This window comes from Trichinella spiralis (assembly GCF_000181795.1).
Source record: "Trichinella spiralis strain ISS 195 chromosome Unknown Scfld9, whole genome shotgun sequence".
NCBI classification, from domain to species: Eukaryota; Metazoa; Nematoda; class Enoplea; order Trichinellida; family Trichinellidae; genus Trichinella; species Trichinella spiralis.
This window is the reverse complement of record NW_003526948.1, coordinates 3,714,869-3,727,601: the sequence shown is the minus strand read 5'-3', so window position 1 is coordinate 3,727,601 and position 12,733 is coordinate 3,714,869. Positions and strand designations below refer to the sequence as shown.

The 12,733-nt window shown below is 33.9% G+C and overlaps 2 protein-coding genes across 2 annotated transcripts; both read right to left on the bottom strand.

Annotated features, from left to right (window-relative positions):
* Positions 1-817: 817 nt before the first annotated feature.
* Tsp_05505 (hypothetical protein) lies at positions 818-1,479 on the bottom strand. Its single transcript, XM_003371805.1, has 3 exons — positions 1,468-1,479; positions 1,059-1,142; positions 818-1,021 (listed from the first exon to the last, which is right to left on the bottom strand). Exons 1-3 carry the CDS (start codon positions 1,477-1,479, stop codon positions 818-820), a joined length of 300 nt encoding a protein of 99 aa, XP_003371853.1.
* A 1,895-nt stretch (positions 1,480-3,374) lies between these two features.
* On the bottom strand, positions 3,375-11,774 carry Tsp_05506 (zinc finger protein). The gene is made up of 15 exons (XM_003371804.1): positions 11,723-11,774; positions 10,524-11,035; positions 10,344-10,451; positions 10,079-10,275; positions 9,906-9,988; positions 9,795-9,853; positions 9,612-9,727; positions 9,414-9,546; positions 9,211-9,329; positions 8,780-9,089; positions 7,254-7,314; positions 4,339-5,517; positions 3,982-4,282; positions 3,730-3,923; positions 3,375-3,559 (listed from the first exon to the last, which is right to left on the bottom strand). The coding sequence occupies exons 1-15, from the start codon at positions 11,772-11,774 to the stop codon at positions 3,375-3,377; spliced, it is 3,609 nt and encodes a 1,202-aa protein (XP_003371852.1).
* Positions 11,775-12,733: the final 959 nt, after the last annotated feature.

Here is a 12,733-nt window from a genome sequence, read left to right as displayed (position 1 = left end):
TATACATGTTGTCACAACTCACTTTAGACATTCCACACTGTGTATTTGATGTTTCGTTTTATTCTGTGATTGTTTTGCCCATTTTCTACCAGGTCATCTTTTTATGTTATGATTTTTAACTGTAGGAAACTGCAGAAAATGACTAACAATTTCAACTCGTCCCAACACCAGTGCTTTGTAAAATTTCTAATACAAAATTTCACTGAACATCTTCCTGCTGTCACATCACATATGAAAGCAATAGTGAAATTTCTGTAACGACAGATAAAAGAAGACAACAGAGATTTTTATCATTGCTTAGACCCTACTAAAACTAGATAAAACTCTTAAAACCATACACCACAACGATAGTTTCTTTCCACTGTTATTATATTATTTCATTTGATTATCTACCTTGCATTATACTTCGGTTTGGTTGTAAAGGAAATTTTTGCAAAAAAAGCAGTTGGCCAACAATAGTACAATAATCTTGAACAAGATATAACATTCTGAGTAGCAGAGAAAGCAGAAGAGGATTCTCAAGTAAAACTGAATGCGAATTCACAAATCAACTTCTTAACTAAACGACGATGAAAATAATAAGAATGACAACCTTATTTGACTGCTATTCAAACAGAAAAGATGAACACGATTTCCATTTTACACCATTTCACAAAATTGCACCGAATTCAAGTTTCAAGAAATTGAAAAATAATATAGCATGCAGTACAATTTGCTAACATTTAAAAACTACTTACAGCACTCTTTGGGCTTTGCATCCACTGGATCATTTTGAACAAATACTGATGGTTTAGCAACGGCATTTTGCAATGAACATTTAACGTTCCCACTTGCCATTTTCACTGTGCGAAGGTGAGCGATGAACAAGAACGTCATCAATGCAAATTGAAGAAGAGCGAAGAAAGCAAACAACAAGAGAGTCGGTTGTTCTGTGTATTGAGTCACGCAATGAAGTGTATGTCTTGTCTATCATTGGAACGGTACTGTGGATTTGACTGCTGAAAATGCGCTTGAAGCATTGCTCATATGTAATTGAAAAATAATTTCAAAAGGCGAACATAATGATAAGTTTCCGGCTTTGCTCTTGGATAACGAGGCGTTTCTGGCTTTGCATAATTTATACGACAAACAATGCCACATATCTATAATACATACAAAGTACTATAAATATAAAACATTTGGTAAAGTGGAAACTTCAAATTGATAATAATAAAAGAATATAGTAATTTCAATTGAATTTCGCTTAGTTTAAAAGAAATATACATGTACTAAATACTCACTTTTCGAAAAACTATTCGAGCTTTAAACTGGAAACAATTAATACTGTCAAAATCTCAAAGAAATTTCAATCAGCCACCAACTGCTGCAGTAGTCGACAAAGAAATGGCAAGACAGCGGGAAATATTTCAAACAAAATATCAACGAAAATAGTTTTGACTGGAAAGCATGTTTTTCGAATTCAAAAACCAGTTTTGCCATATTTTCCCGCTCTTAATGAGTGATACTACTGTATGCAAAACCTTCTTTTTTTTCTACTTATATTTGTTTATGCGATTATTCCTCCTCCATCCCTAAATTCTTCGACATTATATATCCCCGTATATTAGTTCAATAAAGAATTTTATTCAAAATTCTGTGAAATAATTCCACGTTTTTACGAAACAGAATGAACTTTTCAAAAATTTTAACACACCATCGAAAAGATCAAATGAAAACTTTTTGTAATAAATATATTTCGCTTTTGAAATAAAATTATAAATATGTGATAATAACTTTAATAATAAATACTAACCACATTTCTAAAAAGAATGCAATTCAATTTATTTCCATATTTGGCTCATCATAAAAGAAAATCGTCTTATCATGAATTTTAAAATGCATATTTCATTTCATAAATTGTTTTAAAATGAAATTTTAAAAACTTTTGCAAACACAGTATTCTATAGAAAATCAGGTAATTATAAATATTGATGGCAGATAGACAATGAATTTGCCTTAATTCATCATGAAATTAAATAAAATTGAGTACATTGAATAAATAAATTTATTTTTTTACTAAAATTATAAAATTTTACATTTATTGTTATTATTATTTATATTTTGTAAATTTACTATCTTTTATTGGTTTCTGCCACTGCTGAATTGAAATTAGAGGTGTTTTTTTATTGTAAGCATTTACTGTTACAAATTTCATCAATAAAAAATCTAAGGACATCATAAAATGGCAATCAAATAAAAAAATATTTCATCGATGGCTTGTATTTGTAGTGTTTTTAAATTTATTTTGCGGCCTAGCATCAGCTGTCTGAAGCACCGTTTTTGCAGGAATTGAAGATTATCTAACTTTTAAAACATCATATAGCAATACTGTCAATTTATTTTTTATAATTTTTGATAAAATTACAATTGAACCTGCATTATAATTATATTTACTGTAAATTTTGTAGATCATCTGAAATGTTGAAATATGCAAAATTAAAAATAAAAATAACAGAAATGAATATTTTTCATAATATAATAAGAAGTTTTAAACAGTTCCAACATGCGCTAGGGCTTGATATGCTTTTGTTTAAAAAACTGATGAAGCCAGTGATCCAGTTGTTATAATGTTCAAAAATTTTGACATTTTAAAGTGGAATTTTCAATTTTTCTGCATAAAATTTACTTCCATTTTGATATCATTAGTTTACGGTCACGAAAATCGAGCAAATAAGTGAAAAAAAAAATAAACCTGGGGTTTTCTTTCTTTGTGATTTTTAATTTCTTACATCAGAATCGTAATATTAATATTTTTTTTATAAAGTATCATCGTATCAAATATAATAACAAGGTAAAACAATTAATTTTTCGTCGAATCGGTACCGCATAAGAAAATAGTAAAACAACGGTAAAAAGAGAAAAAACTAATCCATCTTTCTGAAACTGCTCTCAGTGGCTGAGGAAAACAGACTGCGCTTTTAAACTTTGCGCTTATACTATTAATTAATATAAAAAAAGAAGAAGCAAGCATCATAAGTAGAACGATTGAACTGAGTCAGTTCCAAATAATGCATTTTCAGTTAGAGCTCTATTTTGAAATAAAATTAATGCATCATTATTTAAAAAAACAAATGGTAGAACAATTAATTACTGGAAGAAACTTGGATCAGCCAAATTTTCAGCTTTTTGAAAAAAATTAGGCAAAAATAAAGGATTAAAGCTGCAAAAGTGACAACTTCTCAACAGTTCAGAGAAATTGAACAAACGCAGCAATTCTGAAGAGAGAAAGAACGCAGCACCACTGCAAGAAAGGCATCTTTTTCATTTTTTTTTCTTTAAACGAAATTACGTTTCCGAAAAAAATAATTAATAAATAAATTTCACATTCCTCCGCATCATCCAGCACTGCTGTTGCTGCAGTCGACTTCCAAAGCGTTATTTGTTTTGTCCGAATCGTGACTGCTTGTTTCAACAGTCGCGTCTTTGTTCCCAGCTTGACAATGTGTCTTCTTGTGCTTTGTCAAATGATCACTGCGCAGGAAACGTTTCTGACAAATACAGCAAAGAAATCTCTTCTCTCCTGAAAGAATAAAATTAATTTTCAAAAACAAAAATTGTGAAATAAAACATTTTTTGTCGATAATTGAAAACGAATCGTAGTATATATATATATATATATATATATGTATATATATAATTAAACTTAAATCAGGATTTGATTTCACAATTTTCTGCAAATCTGACTGATACCTGTGTGAGTGCGGTGATGACGCTGCAACTCATCCGACCTGGTGAACCGTTTCTCACAAAGTGGCCAGTCACACGAAAATGGCCGTTCACCCATGTGCCACCGTAGATGAGCACGCAAGTGGGATGTCTTTCCGTATGTTCGTCCACAATTAGCAATATGACAAACGTGATACTTCAAACGTTCACTAGTTGGTCTGTAAAAAAGAAAATTCTCAAATCCGCTCAACAAATAGTGAACAAAACTCAATTTACTTCGTTTCGTTCAATTTGCATATTGGACAGCTGCAAGCGATTCTTTTCAGACGTTTTGACGTTGCTGATGCCGTTGCCGCTGTTTCAGACTGAACAGACGACTGTTTGTTAACGCTTGCAGAATTGTTCGGAGCGGCGGTAAAAAGGGACAAATCCATCAGGGTCGGCGTAGGCGATACGGCCAATAAAGCCGTAGCGCCGGACAACGATGCCACTGGCGCTTTTCCATTCGAACCGACATTTACTGGTATCATTGTCCATTTGGACGGATCATTTGGATCTTGTTGGAAATGGCTATTGCCTTAGAAATAAAGAAATTACATTCACTGTTGGCGATGAAATTGCGTACCGACATACCGACAAGCAACGCCCGAGGAGATACCAACTGCGAGTGACCGACGTTGCCAGACGTAGCCGCAAGTTGACCGTGCGGAATAACAATCGGTTGTACCGGTAATTTTGTGCTATGCTCTTGCTGTTGCTGATCACCACTTGGAGCAGATGCAGTCGTTACGAGTGTAGAGCTCCCGTTCGCCGGCTGCATCGAAATTAGCTGACCGCCGGCTCCAGCGGTTCCGGATTGTATAAGCCAGTACTGCTGCTGACTTTGTTGGGAAGATTCAAGTGATGACGAATAATCAGCAACCGCTGCTACATTAGATGCACTGGCTGTCGGCTCGTTGTGACCAGGCGGCTGCGGAACATTGTCCGCTTTGTTGTCAATCCGTGGCTGGTCATAGGCGAGGGACGATGACCCGACACCACCCCCGCCGCCGCCGCTGACCGACGGACACGCAAACGAGGAAGTAGCCAGTTGGATCAGCACAGGCGATGCTGACGGGCAGTCTGACTTCGACGGTTGGTACAACGACTTACCACTGTCCATCGGCTGCACGGTAAACAAAGACGGCGCGCCCACATTCACCGCCTCTTCGGGCAAGTTGACCGCGGTCAGCTGACCTTGACCAACACCAGCAACATTGGTCAGCTGGTCAGCAGAAGTTTCAAATGATAACCACAGTGGGGTCTGGCTTGGGTCCACAGCCGCGTCAGTCCTCGTGGAGCCGACCTCGCCCACCGGCAGTACAATCGTCTGTGGCTGGTGGACAATTACAGTCGGCTGGATCTGCTTCGGCTGACAACTGGCCAGTGGCGGCGGTTTGGGCAATATCGGCACCAACGACCTGGTCGATGATTTTCGGCCAGTAGTGTCCGTCAGGCCGGTAGGGCAACCAACGGAGGATCCAACCTTCGACGAAGACCAACCGTCTTCAACCGCTCGCCCCGGACTTGGACACATTGCCTGCAAGTGCACAACCGAAGACCGAGAGGTCTCGTTGCCGTCGGCCACCGGATACGACTGACCGTGAAATAAAGAGACCGCGGATAATGATCCCGTTCCACTGTCAGACGACGATTTCACTGGCACCAACGACTCGCCTGCGTTCGGTACTGTTGTCGCTATTTGCAAACCTGGCTGCATCAACTCAGCCAAATCTGCAGTAAATGTCTGCGAAGGCGGTAATAATAATGAACCTACATTAGAAAAAAAAATTTTTCAACTTGAAAATACTATTAGTTAATCTTTCTTCTTCTACAATTTTATATAATTATTTGTAAATGTACATTTCCTCATAGCATAGACCAGCGTTTCTCAACAATTTTATCCACTCAAAACCTTAAATGTAATTTTTTTTCTCGTGGTACCCTTATTTTTCTGAATTCAAAAAAAACTTGCAATAATGAGTTGGCTTGTTTTCAAATATAGAACCCAAAACGTTGGTTTTTCTTAATTTTATATTTTAAAAATGCTCATCAATAAATAAATCACGTAAAAAGTAAAAGACAGTAAAACAAATGTTACCTGATCAATACGAATTCGTCAGTTACCAAATGTAACACTGCCTTGTCACTAACCTTCACATCCGACTCAACACAGTATCAGTACAAATATTTGCCGATGGATTAGTGAAATTGAAACCTGACAATCAACTCTCATACTGTACATCAAACAACAATATTTGCCGTTTCTACGCGTGAGTGTAAAAAACTGCAAACAAAGTCAAACATTGCGCATGTGTTGTCTAGTGCATTTCATACGCTCACTGACTTTGTGATCAACAAGAATTTGCTGCTAGAAATATCGAAACAGCTTGAATTACTGAGCAACTGAAAACAAGTATTCAAATTTTTTGTTTATTATAATAACAAACCCAAACTAATTTAAGTTCGCAAAGACATATCAACTTTAATCTATTATTCCAATATTTCATTGGCACCCTACTGCCAATCCAAAAATATGCGGATCAATTTCTAAACTGTCTTCCGTCGTCTGAAAAAATAAACTCATTAAATATCTAGCGCACAAAAAAAGACTCTCCGAAACGGCGTAGAAAATTGTTCCTCCGTTTATACATGTGGTTAACTAACTTTCCTAAAAGAAATTTTTTTCAGTATAAGTGCAATTATATCATTCGACAATAATCAAGCGATACAGGCAAAAACAATTGTAAAACTTTTCAACTACCATGCACATCTGTGCAGAAAATAAGTTTTAATCATTTAATTCATAAACATATTAAAACTATTTGAAAACTTACTAACATATTTATGTAAATGAAAATGTACAAAATTCACACGGTCCTAAAAATAAACACTACCCACTGTAGAACAATTTCTCGTAATAGTTTGGTCAGTAAAAATACCTTCTGAATGCATACCTTACGTTAGAATTGCATTTTCATTTTTATTAATCTATTTACATTTTGTTCAACAAGTTTTTTTTGCCTTTTCAACGCAATGAATGCGGCATTAAAATATGAATAAATTTTTATTAAAAAAAACTCATCCCATCAGTTTGCATCATTTGAAAAATGTTTTTTAAAAAACGAGCATTATTCAGTCAGCGACGACCTTCAAAAAATTACAGTAAATTGTTAAAGGTCATGAGTTTCTCACAAAGGAAATTTAAAACGCTGCCAAAAGAAAATATACGCCTGACCAAGTAAACTATCCTGTGACAAACAGTAGTGAATCAGGAATGCAAAACCAAGCAATAAATGTAAAACTAGAAAAACAGCACTACCATAAAATGGAAAATTTTTAGATCAAAACTTTTCATTTCATGATAAACTTTTGTTTCAGTTGTCATTAAGAGTTTAAAATTCCTTTAATACAAATTATTTGTCAGATTGCAGTATTGTCTTCTTCTAATAATAATAACGATAATAATAATAATAATAATTCATAATAGTCGGAAAATATATACTTACCAACCGACGATGGCAAAGTAATTGGAATAAAAATAGCTTCTTGACCGTCGACAGTGATTTGCTGGTAATTTGGTATGAAATATGAAGATGATTCAACTTTTACTTGTTTACAACCATTATTAACATCTATTTTTAAATAATAAAAAAAGTTTTTTAAACATGCTGAAAACATAAATTTTCTCACCTAGAGATGCATGCAATGGATCGGAATATTGAAAAAGCACTGCTGGAGATGAACAAACGCTATGTTCAGACTGAAATTGAAAAAATAATAAATAGCACTCGAACTTCTCAAACCTTACAAATGGATAGCAAAAATACTTTGGCTGATCGTCTCTGCTGCTTCTTTGTCGAATCTACCAAGCCTTTTTTAGCTTGAGATCGATGACCCGTCAAACCAGATGCCATTCTTCAAACAGAAAAAAATACATGCAAATGTTATGATAAATATTTACATGCAAAATATGATATACGTTAGTTGAAATCGTCAAACGGTTACTTTCAGTTGCAGAAAGCATAATATAAGCAGAACATTGTACGTAAAGTAGAAAATGAAAAACGACCGATTCAATCAAGCAAACCGACGATGATAAATGGCCCAAAAATTGCACATCAAAACAGGCACAAAAGCGAATTTCAACGAACAGAAAAATGGAAACAGTCGGCGTTGCAAGTGTCAACAAATTGGAGAATAAAATATTCGAAAAAGTACAACGCAATATTTTTCCTCTCGCATAGAGACGATGAAAATCACTGACAGCCAGAAATTATCGCCGAGAGACGTCTCTTTCAAACTTCAACGCTGCGACAGCGAACAAGCGTCAAAAAACTAGAACGCCATAAACAGCTGATCGACAAACGTAATGCCGAACAGCCGCGCACTGTAACTGCTAACCAGACAAACTCAAGTATTACTTTTACAAATGAAAAATTGCTCAGATTTATCTATTTAAAAAAAATCAAAATATTGAAAAATTTCTATTTTCAAATGCAGCCAGTGTAAACTTTCCTGCATTTTTCATAACAACTAATTCAATACAACCTTTTGTTATTTATGTCTTACTGTAGATTTTTGGCTTACTTAATTAGTCAAAAGTTGTACGTAAAATTGAGTATTTTTTGAAATTAAAATAAGTTAAATTGAAATCATAATTTATTTGGTTTTTCTGATAAATCATTTTTATTATTAATTTACTCTGGCATAGCAGTACGCACGTTGGGCTGATATTGATTAATAAACACAAGGATCATAAACCATAACTTTAATTCGTGTATTTCATTTTAAATTTAACTTTTTCAACAAAAAAAAATCAACCAGTTTCAGTTCACAACAGATGTTTTCTCGCAAGTGACAAGCAAGTACAACAAAAGTGCACTGCACATCCGGCCAATGCATACTATAACTCGTAGTTGAAATAGCACACGAAATAAATAACCAAGGGCGGTATAGAAAAAAAAACAATTTTCACCACGTTTTCTCATCGATCGTTGACAGTTCATCTCATGCAGTTCTCTTGGGCACCCACCCCAACTGATTCTGCACATTTAGCATTCCCGACAAGCATTGACCAATCAGACGACCGGAAAAACAACCAATTGTCGAAGATCAATAAGAAACGGCAAGAACAGCACGAACTGCGACCCAGGTAGACCAAGCCAAATAGAACGTTCGTTTGTAGAATCGACGAAGTAAAAACAAATGATAATAACCTGCATTTCACTTTGCAGTGAAATTGGTAAAAAAAATACTTGCAGACCACCGGTACTGCAGTTAAGCAATGAGCAAATGAACAATGTCCAGCATGAAGCATGGAGGCAGAGTTCAAAAATGGAAAACTGAAAAAAGTAAGAAACAATATGTAAAACAATACGAGTTTTGTGACGCCAGAAATTTCATCGTCTCATTTTTTCAATGTGCTCCACCAAATCAACGCATTCTTGCATAGTTTCGGCGCACTGGGTAAAAAATCTGAGCAGTAAAGAATTGTCGACATTGTCCTCTAGAATCGGTTTGTCTTCTTCGTTGCACAATGCCAGTGCAATTTCATCAGCTGAAGCGACATGGGGTGTGGTGGTCTGAAAAAACAAATCAAATTTTAATATCCCAAGCACTGTTTGCATTTTGTTTTTCCAATTCTTCATTTCAATTCTCAAACTAACCTCTATTACATAATTTATCAGTTTGAAATGAGGTGCAGTGAACGTATCCCTGAAAGCTTTTTTCAAGCATTGCAGTGAGTTGGTAGATTCAGAACAAAGATTACGAAAACACTTCAACAAAAACAACGCGCACCTGAATCAGTATTGAATTAGAATTAGTTTTGGTTTAAAAATGAAAAAAAATTCTTTTAAACCTACGTTTTAAAATATCCTATCAAATGTTCGAACAAATTAGCACCAACTACCAGTTTGGCTTCCGCTTCCAGCACTTGTTTTAAGCTCGACATATTTTCATCACAGAACAATGCCGTGCGCTACAAACAAAAATGCTATGTGCAATAGTTGTCAACAATGCTAAGAATCAGTTTATTTAAATTTCACTTCAATAGTTCGCAAGAGATCCATTTTAATACCAGCCATAGCACCAAAATTAAAAGCATCTACAATTTGAAAATATTAGCATGAAATTCATTTCAAATTGTCAATTCATACCCAAGATGGTTATCAAAGTTTCAGTAGCAGTTTGAAAATTCTTCATCGTCGTTGGATTCTCCACATTCAGACACTCTGCCAAACTGTAACCAATTCAAAAACTCCAGTTTACACCACCCATTACACTTATTCTGCATATTCATTTTTTTAAAAAAAAGTTCACTTAAACATACTTCAGCAACATGTCAGCAATAATTTTTGGAGGTGATTCTAAAAGCAATTCCGCAGTACTCCCATTGTCAGAACTTTCACTTGACGAATCACTTGAACTACAACTTCGTACGCTCTGAGTATCCTGATGACTGAGCTCATCGTCGACCAGATCATTGTTATTATCTTCATCGTCATCATTTTTCCAATCATTTTCATTCTAAATTTAAACGTTCATGCAAATCAATTTGCAAAAAAATTTTTTTTAACCAACTGAAATCAACCAACCAAAGACAACGCTAAATTACAGCGATTCATAACAAACAACCAATCTTCAGTAATACCCGAACATCTCATACACGTCTTGTAAATTTTCTTTGCTTCTTTTATGAACTGCTAAAATTGAAAAATGATTACAAAAAACAATCAACACGTCATTTATTCATTTCATTCGTGCTTCTTTCCCACTTGTGGAGAGATGCTTTCGTTTTTATCCAACGACTTCAGCATTGCATCCAAATGATGTCTCAAAATACTGCAGAACAATTTCAATTCTTTCGATTTCGCATTCAAAGCATTCTTCATGATACTATCTACAAAACATTTACACATTAGCACTGTTACTAAAAAAATAAATAAGATACCATTGAACGTGTTGTTCATTGCTGCCGTGGAATTGTATTTCGCTTTAGCTGATCCTAAAGCCATCAGCCAACGCTGTCTTTCTTGTGCACTTGAACACTGCAAGTAGAAATGCTTTTCACCGGGAATCCACACCTCCATACGATTAGGGTACACCTGGTCGGCAATAATTTCGCACATTGCCACATTCACAGAACCTTTGCAACCGGCTTGAACTTCTTCCTTTGATTTGTAATAATATAAAACACCATCTTCAAGAACAAACCATCTCGACTGCCAGCCTATATTAAAAGCAATTTCTTTTAAAAAACTGTTCAAAAAGCTCAACCTACTGCGCACTGGAAATGAAATTTTATACTCTCGCAACTTCAACCAACTGAACATTTCTTTTACATATTTATTTTTATCAAATGTATTAAATACTGTTAAACATAAATAAACTAAACTAAACAATTCCTAAAATAATCACTTTAAAAAACGTGCATTATACAGATTAACTTAATACAAAAATGTAAGAATAAAAGTTTGAAACATAAAAGTGGTGCAGGGCAAAAGTTCAATCAACTGCATCGCCAGCACTTCAAAAAACTCATCAAATTAATAACATAAAATAGTTGTGTGAAAAACAGTTGGCACTCTTTCAAAACCTTTTCAATATAGAAATAAAAGAAAAATTTTAAGTTGAAAAAACTGTAAGATTTCTGTTCCTCATCAACTTCGCCATCAATAAACTGTAATAAAAATAAAAATTTACAGAGTTAATTTATAAACATACAGAAATAAATTTATAAATAATTTTAAAAAATTTCAAAATGAATAAAAACAACCAAAACAAAAGATTTTCAAGAGCTACAGATGCAATGTTTGGTAAATCAGCTTAATTTAACTTCCTAAATGTAACACTGTTAATGTAAAATGAGAAAAGTTTCTGAATTTGAAAAAACCTTTTTTATTACTATTATTTTTCCACGAAATAAACAGTCATAAATTGAATTTACAAAAAAATAACTAATTTCTCAACTTACCACTTAAAAAGTTGGTCCACTTTGACAGATAACCTTCAACTCGTTCGTCCATCTTTTAAAATTCACAAATAATTTGGCCGATAAAATAATAAAAACAATTACTGGGCAAAATGACAGACTAAAAACTACTCACAACCCGACATCCCGAAAAAAGTCAAAGCGAAACATGACCGATACAGTAAGGTACTTTTATAATGCAAGTAACATTTTTGTGTAACAAAACTATGGGGGTATATTGCATAATTTTGATGTACATTCAACTAAAATAATTTTTCATTGAATTACTTAATAAGCAATACATATTTTACAAATAAAAATTCAGTATTAAATTTCATTATTCAATTTTACAAAAATTGCAGAATGGATAAATTACAGTAATGTCTCGTGTGGAAATGTAACGTAATCTTTGAAAATTGTTGAATATAATGAAAAATTGTTTGTAAATGTTTTCAACAATACAATTAATGCTTATTTTAAATACTTTTACGTTGATAAATGGCTCTGTTTTATAAATAGCTGGCTGGTAGCCTGTTACCATGTACTTTACAAACGTTTAAACATGGTGAAGCAATTTTATTGCTTTATTTGTTTAAAAGATTAAAGATAGTGCTGGAGCGCATGAAAAATATCTTCAAATTTTCATTTTAAATTATAATTTTCAAAGTTTATCACGCTTCATTTTGTTGATTATTATTTATTGATTGCGAATAGATTCAGCAGGAAGAATAATGAAATTAACAATTTTAAACGCAGAAAGATACTAAAACGCGACAACGCTGACATAAATTTAAAATTTCAGAACTTTTTCAATTAACAAGACTTTTTAAACAACAAACATTCAAACGGCGTATAAATGAATATGGATAGTTTTTAGTAGTTGTTTGTATTCGTCTTTTATTCGCTCAATAAACCTACAGCCATAGTATTGCTGATAATCCTTTGCTTTCGACTACCTTAATTATACTTTACACGCAAAATTAACACATAGATGTAATTAAAGTTACTCTGTAG